This window comes from Myxine glutinosa, chromosome 11, assembly GCF_964187855.1.
Source record: "Myxine glutinosa chromosome 11, kmMyxGlut1.1, whole genome shotgun sequence".
Lineage (NCBI taxonomy): Eukaryota > Metazoa > Chordata > Myxini > Myxiniformes > Myxinidae > Myxine > Myxine glutinosa.
Window position 1 is genome coordinate 104,465,715 of NC_136271.1, and position 15,559 is coordinate 104,481,273.

Below are 15,559 nucleotides of genomic sequence, written 5' to 3' on the forward strand. Positions count from 1 at the left end.
TTCCTTCTCGGTTATCTTCTCTGCCGGTCCTAAAACTGGGATACCCTCTATGTTGCCATCCCATTCATTCTCTGCATTCAACAGTATTTCCATATATCTCTTCCATCTTCCTTTAATTCCATCTGGGTCCACAACGATTTGTCCCACTTCATCCTTCAAGCAACTCACCCCCATCGCATCACACCTCCCTTTCGCTATCTGCTTTGCAATCCTGAATACCGCTCTCTGACCCTCTTCCAAATCCAAGCGTTCTCCGAACATTTTCCTACATGCATCCTGCGCCTTTGCTACCTCTTTCATTGCAGCCTTCTTGGCTGCCTTATATCTTTCAAGCTCTGCCTTTTCTGCCCCCATACCCTTCGCCTTCTACCACTCCTTGAACTTCTTCCTCTTCTCGTCAATCTTCTTTCCAACTTCATCATCCCACCACCATGTTTCCGAGTGCCTCGGTGGTCCTTTTGTCCATCCATATACCTCACCAACGGCTCCCAACAGACTATCTTTCATTGACATTCAACCACTTTCAAGCTCAACCACATCATCCTCAACCATACTCAGCCTCTCTTTTAATGCCTCCCTCACTGTCACCTCTTTCAACCTCCACACCTTCATTCTCGGTTGGTACTTCACCCGCCGAGCTCTCCTCGCACCTTTCACCCTTATGTCGCAGACAACCAAGTGGTGCTGTGAAACAGCCTCCTCCTCCGGGATCACCTTTGTGTCCCGGAGGTGCCCCCTATCTCGCCTACGCACCAGCAACGGTTGTCGTCGACCAACCTGACGTGTATGTAACAAGCTTATTATCCTCTTTCTGGAACTGAGTATTACAAATCAACAAATCAGCTCCATCAGCAAACTCCAAAATCCTTTCACCTTCTCCATTTATCACACCATATCTGTAACCCCCATGAACTCCCTCAAAACCATCCATACTCCTTCCCACATATCAATTTAGGTCTCCTCCGACCACAACAACTTCCTCATCTTTCACGTTTTCCATAAGCTTCTCTATCGCACACCAGAACTTGTCCTTCTCTTCATCGCTCCGACCAACCTGCGGAACATATCCCGAGATGACGTTCACCAAGAGCTTTCCAATCATCATTATCACCATCATCAACCTATCACTCACTCTAGTCACACTCACCACACTGTCTACAAACTCCTCAGAAAACAGGACACCAACACCATTCACGCCTTCTGGGCACCCTTGCCACACAAACTTGTATTTGTCCCTGCCTACCCTTCACCATTCTCACACCGCTTCCCTTCCATCTCGTCTCCTGCACACAACATATGTCCACTCTTCTTCTGACCAATACTTCCACCACTTCTCCTGATCTCCCTGTCATTGTCCCTACATTCCATGTCCCAAACCTCAGAAACCAATCTCCACGTCGGGCATCAGACGTTTCATCGTCATAAATGGAGTTATTTCCACCCTTGCTTCGATCGGGTTCCCCACCTTGAGTTTTGATGAGAGGGAGTGGGGTACTTCGGGCTGTACCCTGCCCATATGTGGTTGTAATAGTCATGGTTCTCTTTTTGAGGCAATGTTTTTATGCCCGGATGCCCTACCTGACGCCAAACCCTTTCAGTCGCTTCTTATGACACGCAGGGATATGGTGTACCTATTCTAAACCGGGGTACACACCGGGTGACAAATGATATTTAATGAGGTACTAAATCCATTTCCTTTGGAATTTAAAGATGGCTGGTCTTCATTCCATCCCGTCAATCCGTTTGAAGGCCTGCCTCTCATATTTAATCTTTATTTTCCAGAACTGTTCATCCCACTGCTTGTTTACATCCAGCAGATTTACAAACCCAATGGCACCCTTCATTTCTGCCGGCTTGTTCAACACAAAGTCTGCGGGATCAACATCATCCTCGTTTCTGTCTGCGTGACCATGCCGACCTTGTCTGCTGTCTTCTGATGATTGCCTGCTTGCTTTTGCACAAACTTGTGGGTCCATCCTTTTCTCAAGGCTCTCTCTCAGCTCTCCATTTTCTTTCACCAAACGCTCGCAAAGGGTCTGCAAGCCGGCAGTTCGCTTTTTGCTCTTGTGCACGATGCTCTCAAGACGATGGAATTCCATAGCCAAGATCCCGAGTCGAGTAATGATGTCATGCTCTGCTCGTCCTTGGGTTTCCTGTGTGAATCCCGATGTGACTGTGGCACCAGCTGTATTGGGAGATGATTTTTAAAACTGTGTAGCACAGTGGCTCAGGGAATCCTCAACGCGATGCATCTGCTGCATTAGGTTCCCTCAGTCCATGGATATGTTGTCAAACAACTGCTGCAGTTCCGTGCTTTGAGGTACAGATGTCTTCTTTTCAAACGCGCAAGGCTCAAGTTGCTCTTCTGACTTATTGCTCTCGAAAACAAACGAGTCGGTGGTCGTGGCACAAATCGATTCTCGATTCTGCTGGGGGGGTTCGTCATGAGGAGGTGCCTTTAGAAGAGAATTTTCCTGCTTGAGGTTCTCCACTAACTTCTGCAGTCTCGACACCTCCACTTGCGATTCACCAAGAAAGGTTCCCAAGTTGGTGCAACACGTGAGCTTTCGTTTGAGATCTTAGTTTTCACACAGCAGCTTTTCGTAACGCAATCGGTGAGGCCATGGCAAATCTGAAATTTCGCCGTCTTCGGTCGGTTCACAAGCCGAAGTCGTGTCGGGAGCTCTCCCCGTCCCGATGCCTGCAGCTCTCCCTGCCATTTTCCCAAGTGAGGCCGATGTAATGGCCTCCAGCATGACTAAAGAAATCAGTACGCACTCAGATTGATGGGAATGCCGGCCATAAAGGAACTGTACCTGGATCACAGGGGTCATCTGACTGAGTGCCCGGCCTCCGGAAGCTGTACCTCCTCCCCAACCAAAATCAAAGACTTCTATAAATTGCTGGCTCTGGGAGAGGTGGGGGGTGTATGCCAATTAATTTTTCGCTCAACTGGACTTTAGTCTGGTGAGCTTATGCAATCGAGCAATGTCAGTGAGTGAGCCAGTGGGTCTGTAAACACTTGTCATTATCACTTGAACTAAACACGATTTCGATGAAACTTGGCCAGAAGCTTTATATCTGGTGCCTAACGAGGGTGTCTTCACCGCATCAAAATCTGCGCTCGTTAAGGGGGTGTATGGGGGCGGTTTGTGGGTCTGAGGGGGTTTGAGTGACTTGCTCCTGATCCAGTTGAGCTTCGGGACCCTCAGTCCGATTTTAAACCTTTTCAACCATGTCTGTAGTGGGATTTTTTTTAATTTATAGTTTCCTCCTCAGTTAACAGCAGCATTTTACTTCAGGGCAGTGGATTGATGAATAATTGGGACTCTGTATGATAGTCCAGGAGCCAGTTTTCAAGAGAGGCCTAGAAAATGAGTTTCGTGCAACACCCACTACACAGTTGGTTTGTCATTTCAGGGTGCTTGGGATACATCTGTAGAACAAATCCAGCCCTGATGTACAGTTAAATTGTGGAATGAATGAATGAATGGCAGCCACTTTTATATTAAGGGGGTAGCTAGCATTGTCATCCAGGTAACTTCCACTGGTGTACCACTCTTGTTTGACTGCATTAAGAAATGGTGTGCCTGCTGGTTTTTCCCCATAGGTACTGCATTCCAGCATGGCTTGGCATGCTGCTGGGTTATCTAATGTGCGTCGTTTTCCTGAGTGGTCTGCATATGACTTCCTCTGTGGTTGTGGACCAAACTGTCCCTGCTGATACAACACAAGAGTTGTGGCAAGGGTTGTGTGCTGACCATCTAACGTTTCTTCATTTATATCATTGTTGTCAGCAGCTGCTTGTATGAACACACCTGGCCAGATGTTTGATGGGGTGACAACATCCAGAAGATTGGACTTGGCAACAACTTCCATAGCTAGGCTGGTATCGACTGCTTCATCTTCTTCATAAGATGAACAGTGGCCCATGCGGTTGAGTATGTTGATGACTTGTTTCGAACCAGTCAGGTGGCGTTCTGACATGGCGAGACTTACATGCTTGGGTGTTTTTACTCTGCCATGTAAAGCGCTGTGTCCAATATCTTGGCCAAGCATTATAACATGACGTTCATCTGCTGCATTAGGGTTATCCTCAGTGTATGGTGGTGGAGCTGATTCCTTGCAGATGACACAGCACAGGAAGTTATATAGACTTTCTAGTAGCATGTCCTTGGAACTCCTCAGATTTAGATCATGAAGACTCAATGGGCGAATTTGGATGCCTGCACAGTCCTTCAAATCGGTCCTGATGATCTGAGCAGCATGGTAAATGGTGCTCATCGGCCCAGCGTCTGCATCGTCATGGGTAACGTATGCTGTATCAGTAGTTGCAGTTTGTCTCTCAAATGAGCGGCGTTGATAACTTCACATAATGAGATCTTGCTGGAGTACACTAATTGGGATTTGCTTTGATCCTGCTGTTGATGAAAAACCACACTGTCCTTGAAGTGATTCTGGAGCCTTAGCTTGAGTCTCTGGCTGGTATAGCTATCTGCTGTTTTAACATCCATACCTGTCAGAATAGTCTTGTACTTTGCAAGAAGGCTGGTGAGCTCATAAGTCTTTCCTCGCTGGATGTCTACTTCAACCGAGGACATGAGCTTAGTAAAGGCATCTGAATAGACATCTTATGTGCGCTTCTCTTCCTTGTGTGCATGGTACTTGAGGTTCGCTTTGCTTATATACTGAGCTTTACATGGGTTGTGGTATTTAGCCTCAGCAGCTATCAGGTCAATGCCACCTATCTTGGTAAGCATGTCGTCGTCTCCCTTTACATATGCTGATTGCTGTATTGCGGTACACGCATCAAACGTTGTAATATTGTACAGTACCTTGCTCTTTCCATGGTACTTGCGTTGACAGAAGAGACACAACGACCAGTCCACAGCAGGTGCTGAACTTCTCGGCCGGGTTGTACTTTCGTCAACGTCCTTCAAAATAGCAATCCTCTGCTGGCTTTCCATGGACATACTAAAGATTGTGTGAGCTTGTGTACGACTGGTAACATGCACGATGCCAAACAGTTTCCATAGTGTGCAACGTTTCAATAGAAGTCTCGAGACGTTGGTAGGTTTCATCACGTCTGTATTTTGCAGCTGATACAAACTTTGTAATTCCTTCATCACCTGCTTTCCTTAAATCTGAAGCTGTGCTTGTTTGGCAGATGATGCATTTTTTCCAATCGATTAGTTTCATGCGTTTTTGTGGTCGAAGTGGGAAAGATTCCTCTGCACTACTCTCGCTCGCCATGCTTAGGTTGTTATGTTCCTTGCTTCTTATTCAGACAACTGCAAAATACAAAGTGCAGTTTCATGTCAACAATAATATGATATTTCATCACATCAATACTATTTCAACGCATAGACAACTGTGTAAAATGTTTTGATAGCAAAATATTTGGAAATTTCTGGAATTCCTCGAATTAGGCGATATTATTTTTGCATAATTATATGAACAGCTATGACATGCGAAATATAAAACTATTTTATAACATACACATATAGATGTCTCATACTCATGACTGAAACTTTCACAACAAAATTGGATGTATCTTGCCTGTAGGGGCTAAGAGAAAAAATAAATAAATGAAATCCGCCAAATCTCAGATTTACGCCTCGAACACCACCCCCCTCAGAGAAAAGTGGCTGCCATTTATTGTTGCTGCCACAATTCAACTGCACATCAGGGCTGGATTTGTTCGAAAGATGTTCCCCAATCACCTGGAAGTGACAAACCAACTGTGTAGTGGGTGTTGCACGAAACCATTTTGAGCAGATTCTGGTTCCTGGACAATTAGGTCTCCTCCTACCACAACAACTTCCTCATCTTTCACGTTTTCCATAAGCTTCTCTATCGCACACCAGAACTTGTCCTTCTCTTCATCTCTCCGACCAACCTGCGGAGCATATCCCGAGATGACGTTCACCAAGAGCTTTCCAATCATCATTTTCACCATCATCAACCTATCACTCACTCTAGTCACACTCACCACACTGTCTGCAACCTCCTCAGAAAACAGGACACCAACACCATTCACGCCTTCTGGGCACCCTTGCCACACAAACTTGTATTTCTGTCCCTGCCTACCCTTCACCATTCTCACACCACTTCCCTTCCATCTCGTCTCCTGCACACAACATATGTCCACTCTTCTTCTGACTAATACTTCCACCACTTCTCCTGATCTCCCTGTCATTGTCCCTACATTCCATGTCCCAAACCTCAAACTGATCTCCACGTCGGGCATCAGACGTTTCGTCGTCATAAATGGAGTGATTTCCACCCTTGCTTCGATCGGGTTCCCCACCATGAGTTTTGATGAGGGAGTGGGGTCCCCCACGGGGTACTTCGGGCTGTACCCTGCCCATGTGTGGTTGTAATTGTCATGGTTCTCTTCTTGAGGCAATGTTTTTATGGCCGGATGCCCTTCCTGACGCCAACCCTTTTAGTCGCTTCTTACGACACGCAGGGATACAGTACCTATTCGAAACCGGGGTACACACCGGGTAACAAATGATATTTAATGAGGTACTAAATCCATTTCCTTTGGAATTTAAAGATGGCCGGTCTTCATTCCATCCAGTCAATCCATTTAAAGGCCTGGCTCTCATATTGAATCTTTATTTTCCGGAACTGTTCATCCCACTGCTTGTTTACATCCAGCAGATTTACAAACCCAACCGCGCCCTTCATTTCTGCCGGCTTGTTCAACACAAAGTCTGCGGGATCAACATCATCCCCGTTTCTGTCTGTGTGACCGTGCAGACATTGTCTGCTGTCTTCTGATGATTGCCTGCTTGCTTTTGCACAAACTTGTGGGTCCATCCCTTTCTCAAGCCTCTCTCTCAGCTCTCCATTTTCTTTCACCAAACGCTCGCAAAGGGTCTGCAAGCCGGCAGTTCACTTTTTGCTCTTGTGCACGATGCTCGCAAGACGATGGAATTCCATAGCCAAGATCCCGAATCGAGTAATGATGTCATGCTCTGCTAGTCCTTGGGTTTCCTGTGTGAATCCCGATGCGACTGTGGCACCAGCTGTATTGGGAGATGATTTTTTTAAACTGTGTAGCACAGTGGCTCAGGGAATTCTCAACGCGCTGCATCTGCTGCATTAGGTTCCCTCCGTCCATGGATATGTTGTCAAACAACTGCTGCAGTACCGTGCTTTGAGGTACAGAAGTCTTCTTTTCAAACGTGCAAGGCTCCAGTTGCTCTTCTGACTTATTGCTCTCGAAAACAAACGAGTCGGTGGTCGTGGCACAAATAGATTCTCGATTCTGCTGGGGGGGTTCGTCATGAGGCGGTGTCTTTAGAAGAGAATTTTCCTGTTTGAGGTTCTCCACTAACTTCTGCAGTCTCGACACCTCCATTTGCGATTCACCAAGAAAGGTTCCCAAGTTGATGCAACATGTGAGCTTTCGTTTGAGATCTTCGTTTTCACACAGCAGCTTTTCGTAACGCAATCGGTGAGGCCATGGCAAATCTGAAATTTCGCCGTCTTCGGTTGGGTCACAAGCCAAAGTCGTGTCTGGAGCTCTCCCCGTCCCCATGTCTGCAGCTCTCCCCGCCATTTTCCCAAGTGAGGCCGATGTAATGGCCTCCAGCACGACTAAAAAAAATCAGTACGCACTCAGATTGATGGGAATGCCGGCCATAAAGGAACTGTACCTGGATCACAGGGGTCATCTGACAGTGCCCGGCCTCTGGAAGCTGTACCCCCTCCTCCCCAACCAAAACCAAAGACTTCTATAAATTGCTGGCTCTGGGAGGGGTGGGGAGTGTTTGCCAATTAATTTTTCGCTCAACTGGACTTTCGTCTGGTGAGCTTATGCAATCGAGCAATGTCAGTGAGTGAGCCAGTGGGTCTGTAAACACTTCAGTCATTATCACTTGAACTAAACACGATTTCGATGAAACATGGCCACAAGCTTTATATCTGGTGCCTAACGAGGGTGTCTTCACCGCATCAAAATCTGCGCTCGTTAAGGGGGTGTATGGGGGCGGTTTGTGGGTCTGAGGGGGTTTGAGTGACTTGCTCCTGATCCAGTTGGGCTTTGGGACCCTCAGTCCTATTTTAAACCTTTTCAACCATGTCTGTAGTGGAATTTTATTTATTTATAGTTTCCCCCTCAGTTAACAGCAGCATTTTACTTCAGGGCAGTGGATTGATGAATAATTGGGACTCTGTATGAAAAGCATCATTTATTCATTGGCTCATGCAAGCACGCGTGCCGAACAGCTGGCAATCCAATTTCGATTTATTTACTCCAGCGCAAGTCACACCCACAAACTATTTGAAAAGGGAATGAAAGATTATTTTGTGGTGAATGGTTTTGTACAAATTAACTCCACAACAAAAATATCACTTATCAAGCCCTGGAGTGGCAGGCATAAGCAACTTTGAAGTTGGTATCTGCAGTTGGTGTGGTGACTATGGCGATGCACAATTTTATAGGTATTTATTTTATTTTTATATATGATCGATAAAGTTTGATGTGAGCCTTCCTTTTAAATAGAGCTACTGAAGGCAAATAAACAAACAATGATGCAATACTGACATTTATCTTGCATTAGGAGTTTGCGGAGAATTCTGGTGGATTTTGTATGAATAATATTTACTGAATGAAGTATATGCTGTGTTGTAATAAAAGTTGATGTGCTTCCGTGCACGAAGTAGGAAATCCCAGGAAGGTTTCTGGGCTTCGAGAAAATATAGAGGAAGGTGGGTGGCAGCTAAAAAAAGTAAACATCACAATTGAAACAATGAGCCATAAAATGTAGGGCCCTCATGGTTTTAGTAATTTTCCTGTACAGAGTTAAAGGCTGTCAGTTGGCCATATCTGGTCAGATTACAAAACAAAATCTTCTGCGTATGTAAATGCTCATGTATTGCTTCTTTGCCAAGTTTGAACAAAATCGGTCCATGCATGTCCAACAAATGGTTGGGGACACGCTTAAGCAACAAAATGGCCACCAGTCGGCAATCTTGGATCTAATCTCAAAAATACTGTACATGATTCATTCATTATCTGTGTGCTAAGTGCGAACAAGATTGGTGAATGCATGTCCGAGAAATGATTGAGCACGTGTTAACCATTGGGTTTTTTTTAACAACTAAAATGGCTGCCAGATGCTCATCTTTGATCGCATCGGGAAACAAAATGATGTGCATATGTATACCATGTTTTCTGTTTGTACCAAGTATGAACAAAATCGGTCCATACATCTGAGATATGGTTGCGGATGGACAGACGATACCCAATCCATCAGCCCCCATTTCGGACTATGTCCAACGGGGACGAATAAACATGTAAACTAAATATAAATTGCTTTACAATCAAGTCTCTTGCTGTGTTGAAGTACATAAAGCGTTCAGAGTTGATGAAACCTGCCCCCTTGTCCCCACCATTCTTACCCTATTAAACGATGAAATCATTTTCCTTTGTAATCTGTCGATGTGTTTCTTATATGTCGTTCTGCAGTTCTGTAAACCAGTGAATAAATAAGATTAAAATAAACACTTTTGGCTATCATTATTCCATTATTAACCTCCTAGTGTGAGACATTACATTTTCACATTGGAGCCTACTTGTGTGAGATAACCATCACAGCTCAAAAACTGCAATTGATCTAAATTAATCCCCGCGATAACTAAATCGGTAAACAAGGCGGTTTCCCGACAAATCAAGCCCGCGATATTTAAGGGTTTACTGGATGGGGTAAAGGCTACAACCAAGTTGTCTGTGCCAGAGCTTCTGAAATTGGGGTAAGAATAGCGCTGGATATTGTCATTTATTGAAACGAAGACGTTCTTTGTCGGGTTCGTGTGAAGCAACCAGAAGGCCAAGAGCTGCGGGTGGTCTCGTTAGGCCTGGATTCTATCTCGTTTGTCATGAAGTTGTAAGTGTCTGTGATAATCTGGTGGACTGGGAGAAGAGATTGTGGGAGACCATCAGCCTGTTAGACCACTTGCGCATGCGCAGTGTTGACGCGATCGACGCATTGGAATGTTTGACGGTACGGCGAGGCGATCTCGAGAACGAAATGGCAATCTATAATATGCTTGAAGAACTTAATGATTTTCAGAATAAATACATTTTAAAATAACTTAAGCTTGTGTTCATTATTTACAAAAAGGCCTACCAGTCCCATTGGCTATCTTTAATTTCTCTCTGGACGGCGCCACGGCAGGTGAGGACCGCAAGGCATGAGGACACAAAAAACAACACCTTTAAATGTGCAATCCATGCTTTTCAAAAAGAAGAAAGAAAAAAAAAACCGCATCGCCGCATCAATTCTGGAACTGTGGTCTGACCAGAGACCAGCAATATATTTTTTTTCAGCCTAATAGCTGTACTCACGGTTAAGCAGGACATAATTATCGACTTGCTCATGTTCCAATAGTATGTAATTATTACCTCCACCACTCAAGGTGGATGGAGGTTATGTTTTCACACCTGCTTGTTTGTTACTTAGAAAAAAAATTGTTTTAGACAAGTATGTTGACAATAAATATTGGCTGCAATAGTATGCAAGTATTGGCCTTCTTTACAGTCCAATGTGTAATTATTGGCCCTTTTTTTTTTTTTTTACAGTCTTTTTACAGTCCAATGTGTAATTATTGGCCTTTTTTTTTTTACAGTCCAATGTGTAATTATTGGCCCTTTTTTTTTTTTTACAGTCTTTTTACAGTCCAATGTGTAATTATTGGCCTTTTTTTTTTTACAGTCCAATGTGTAATTATTGGCCCTTTTTTTTTTTTCAGTCCAATGCAGCATTTCCCAACTTGGGGGAAATTTCCCCCTGGGGGGAAATTTTAGGATTCCAGGGGGGAAACTTGTAGGTTTGTATGTATGTGTAGGAGTGTGTGGGTGTGTGTGTTGCTACATTTTAATGTTATTTATGTTATTAAGCGAATAACTTTTGTGTTTTGGCTACTTTTTTCCTTGTTCATATATATATATAAGGGGGGGGGGGGGGGGAGGGGTGGGGGGAAATCCAGACGGTTGAACTGGTTGAAGGGGGAAACGACAGAAAAAAGGTTTGGAACCACTGGTCCAATGTGTAATTATTTGCCTTTTTTACAGTCCAATGTGTAATTATTGGCCTTTTTTACAGTCCAATAGTATGTAATTATTGGCCTTTTTTTACAGTCCAATAGTATGTAATTATTGGCCTTTTTTACATCCAATAGTATGTAATTTAAATACAACAGTACATAATTAATAGACGTACGTAATTAATAGACAGGATGTCACCGACTACAAACAGTACCGAATTAATAGTTATGTTGAAAACTCACATAGCTGGAGAAGATAATACCGCAGAGTTTCTTCTTCAAACAATAACAACTTCTGGCTGCCAGACCGCAAAACCAATAATATTCAAATTTTAAACACTTGTTCTGCTTTACGACTACGACATTACTTTGAAGCTTCACATGGACCAATGAAGCGGTTCAAGAGATATTATTTTATAAAGATTTTCGTTCAATCCAATGTAGCTGCCAAACCATGTGATAGTATGTAATTATAATACTATAGTACATTATCTATGTATTAATAGAAGTACTCCGTTCAAACAGTACATATTTGATACTCTTACACTTGCGTTGTCGTATATACTTGATGGGCGTACTTACATCTTGCCGAGTAGAGGCATCAAACTAGCGGGCAATCACGGTTGAAGACAAACAAACAAACACCATGTTTTTTTCGGTTTTATTTCATCGATGACCTTTCATGCAACTGCGTTATGGGTCATATGGGGACACTGCAGCTCATCAAACTATGCACATAATTGGTCATGTCACATAACAATACGGGTTCAACTCTCTCTCTCTTCCCAAATTTTACAAAACAAACCACTTAGCCAATAAGAAGCAACGGGCTACAAAACATTGTTAAAAGCGACAAAAAGGGCATGGCTGTGAGAAAACACCATGCAAGATCTATTCCCCTTTGGTATTCAGTCATAAAAGAAAAACAAATGGATAAAATTAAAAAAAATTCATAGGATGTTAATTGGCCATATTTACAAAAGTACGCTTATAACAACAACAACAACAAAAATTAATGATGTGGACACAGCACACATTCTGTGGACAGTCATGCATCGCATGATCAGCAGGTTTGAGCTGCACATTTTGAACTGCAGTTCTCACGTGGCCATAATAGGACTTCAACTAGCCAAAGTGGAGTTTCACTTAATTTCTTTACAACAGCTTATTTGAGCATGATGTTAAAACAAGAGATTGTCCACCAAAAGTGCCGTTTGTTCACAAAATCTGTGATGGAGTGCTTTTAAATAGATGGCACTTTTGCACTTGGATAAAGCAAACGTATTTTTACATTGTCAACATTAGAATGTCACAAGACCACCACCTTATAATGTGGTACACAGCATTGGAGACTAATGTTAAAACCACCATCACTCACTCACCCAGAAATCCAATTATTGTGGAGCGAGCTTTGCAAGCTGGTCTGCCTTTCTTCAGGCTCAGACAAGCCATTTGCGACAGTTTTCAGAGCCGCATTTGCAGGGGATCCGTAAGCGCTGTCTACCTGGACTGCAGACATTTCCGTTGGGTGGTGTCGACAGGTGATCTGCTACTGCAAAAACAATATAATCCATCAGCAAAATTTTATTACAAGTATTGTGCTTAAATAAATTTAAATGTGCTTCTCATTTACATCATATTCCAGTCTCATTGAATGAATGTCATCCCAACAACCCGAACCCACAACCAACTGTATTATAAAACAAGAGTGTCTGTCTGTCCATCCTAAAACTACCTAAACCTCTATATCTCCGAAAATGCTGCGTAGAAAAAATTGAGACATGGCTCATTGTAAAGAACTCTCCATGGGGAATAAAATATGTTAATGATGATGTCATAGGTGCCTCCATTATGACGCCATAATTTGACAAGTACAAAACTCCATCCGATGAATATGAAATTTTTTCAACATCATCTCGGGATAAATTGGTGGAGAGAAAAAAAAATAATGACGTCATCAGTCAAGTGGTTCGGCCACCATATTTGTTTTAACACAAAAGCCTTAAAAACCACTAAAAACACTTTCTCCTAAATGGCTAAACAGATCGAGGCAAAACATTACATGCATGATCGCATACTCATGATGAACATAACATTCTGTGACCATGACGTCATAGGTCAGTCACATGGTTTGGCGGCAATGATTTTTTGAAAAATAAAACTGAAAAGCTACTCCTCCAGAACGGCAGAACAGATCGAACGAAAACTTCACACATATGTTCTATTCCTTGTGTATACTATTCTGTCCTTGAATAATTCATACGTCAGATGGTTTGGTGGCCATATTGGATTGAACGAAAATCTTTTTAAAATTATATCTCTTGAACCGCTTCAGATCTGTCAGTCCAGATCAATGTGAAACTTCAAAGTAATGTCGTAGTCGTGAAGTGGAACACGTGTTTAAAACTTCAATATGATTGGTTGTATGGTCTGGCAGCCAGAAATTTCAAATTTTGATTCATCGGTCCATAAGACCTTCTTCCAGTCTTCAGTAGTCCACTGGCGGTGCTTCATGGCCCAGGCAAGCCTCCTTTTCTTATTTTGCCATCTTAGCAATGGCTTTCTTACTGCCACTAGACCTGTCAAACCTGCAGCTTGAAGTCCTCTCTTCACAGTTGAAACTGACTTGCTTATTTCGACTAGTGTTAAGCTGTGCTTGAAGCTGTTGTCCTGTGAGCCACCTATCACGCAAGTTGTTGACGCTTTGGGTCTGCCAGACCTCTTCCTGTCAGAGTTTCCTCCAGTTTACAAGTGCCTTTTGATGGTGGAGGAAACTACTCACTGACACCTTGGCTTTCTTTGCAATTTCTCCAAAGGAAAGACCTACACTTTTAAGGGTTATAATGGACTGTCTGTCTTCCTTTGTTAATTGCCTTCTTTTTTTTTTGTATACAAGATTGAGGCTCGTGAAAGAGCGAACATTAATCACACAAAAAGTCAACCGACACATAAAACACAAAATAAGAGGAGCGGAACACAAGATGGGGAGAGAGGGGGAAGGACACAAACACAACATTTGAGAGCAAGGACATCGAGAGAAATGTGGGAGGGGGAGGGCTTGGGGGGAGGTGGGAGAGGTATAAAACATATCAACACTGCAAGGACTTCCAGGAAAGAAGTTGGAATTTCAAAAAAAAGTGTATCTGGGGTGAATTAGCGGGGGTAGTAAAGATCAAGGTTTTGGATGGGGGAAGATAAGAGATGGTGGTGAACAGCTGTTTTAAAGACCTGGAAGGAGGAGTGGGATTGAAGGGAGTGGGGGAGTTTGTTCCAGAGGCGGGAGAAAAGGAGAATGAAAGAGTGAAGGTGAGCAGAGAGCCTAGATTTTGGCAGTTTAACCAGAAGAGGGTTGCTGGCAGATCTTGTGCGACCTGTAGGAATATTAGGGGGACAGAGCACAGAGAGAGCTGGGGGAGCAAGGCCGGAGAGGAGTCGGTAGAAGACAGAAAGACCACCAACCTGCCTGCGGTGAGTGAGTGAAAGGCCCTCGGAGTTAGCTTCATCGCAGGAGATTCCAATGATTCTGAAAGCTTTGGTTTCAACAGCGTGAAGCCGAGCTAGGTGTGAGGCAGGAGCACCGGCACAGAGGGGGGGGGGGGACGGGGACGAGGGGACAGTATTCCATTGAGCTATGGATGAAAGCCTTGTATGTGGTGAGGAGTTCAGGTGTGCCAAGGAAGGACTTCGCATGGCGGAGGATGCCCAGTCAGTGACTGGCTTTGGAGGCCAGCTTGGAAATGTGGTTATCCCAAGAAAGATCATGGCAGATAGTGAGACCCAAAATCTTGAGCGACAGAACTTCTTGGAGAGGATTGTTGAGAAAGGAGGTGGGAGGGTTTTCCAGTCGGTCCTTTTGGAGAGACATAGTAAGAGTGTGGGATTTGTCAGGATTGAAAGACATGTTCCACTTGTTTGACCAGTCTGTGATTTTGCCCAGGTCTGCAGAGAGTGAGGAGGCTGCAGACTGCCGATCTGAGGGATGAGGAATGGAGCGGCAGATAGTGGAGTCATCAGCAACGAGATAGAGAGGATTTTCCAGAGAGTCGGAGAGATCATTGATGAAGACCAGAAATAGCACAGGGCCCAGCACACAACCTTGGGGAACTCCAGACAGAATAGTAAGGGGAGATGAGAGAAATCCATTCAGGGCCACACGTTGCCTATGACCAGAGAAGAAGTCCGCAAGCCATGAGTGGAGATTTCGATGGATACCATAGGAGGAGAGTTTGGTGAGCAGAGCTGGGTGCCAGACCGTATCGAAGCCACGTGATATGTCAAGGGAGACAGCTCTGATTTCCTGTTTGGCATTGACGACCTCCATCCATTGTTGAGACAGCAGAAGCAGCATGTCCAGAGAAGAATGGCCTGGTCTGAATCCAAATTGATGATCAGAGATCAAGCCGTTGGAGAAGAGGAAGGATTTGATATCCAAAGCAATGATGGATTCCATGACTTTGCTGATAATTGGGAGCAGGCTGATTGGTCTGTAGTTGCAAGG

At 44.0% G+C, this 15,559-nt stretch overlaps 1 protein-coding gene and 1 pseudogene across 11 annotated transcripts in view; both read right to left on the reverse strand.

The window, feature by feature from the left end:
• Positions 1 to 431: 431 nt before the first annotated feature.
• On the reverse strand, positions 432 to 9,506 carry LOC144894202 (uncharacterized; annotated as a pseudogene). Its single transcript, XR_013624876.1, has 5 exons — positions 6,576 to 9,506; positions 4,517 to 4,585; positions 3,557 to 4,295; positions 1,752 to 2,190; positions 432 to 588 (listed from the first exon to the last, which is right to left on the reverse strand). The product of XR_013624876.1 is annotated as an uncharacterized LOC144894202 (transcript).
• LOC137437049 (histone-lysine N-methyltransferase SUV39H1) overlaps positions 5,163 to 15,559 on the reverse strand; it is a 96,206-nt gene continuing 85,809 nt past the window's right edge. For 9 of the 10 annotated variants that reach the window (XM_068131373.2, XM_068131371.2, XM_078786965.1 and 6 more), the window contains one exon: positions 11,709 to 12,613. In XM_068131373.2, coding sequence (XP_067987474.2) covers positions 12,501 to 12,613 — 113 coding nt within the window. In that variant the 3' untranslated portion in view covers positions 11,709 to 12,500. Of the gene's footprint in view, positions 5,292 to 11,708; positions 12,614 to 15,559 lie in introns of those variants that run through there. The other variant, XR_010986418.2, reaches the window with a different exon arrangement.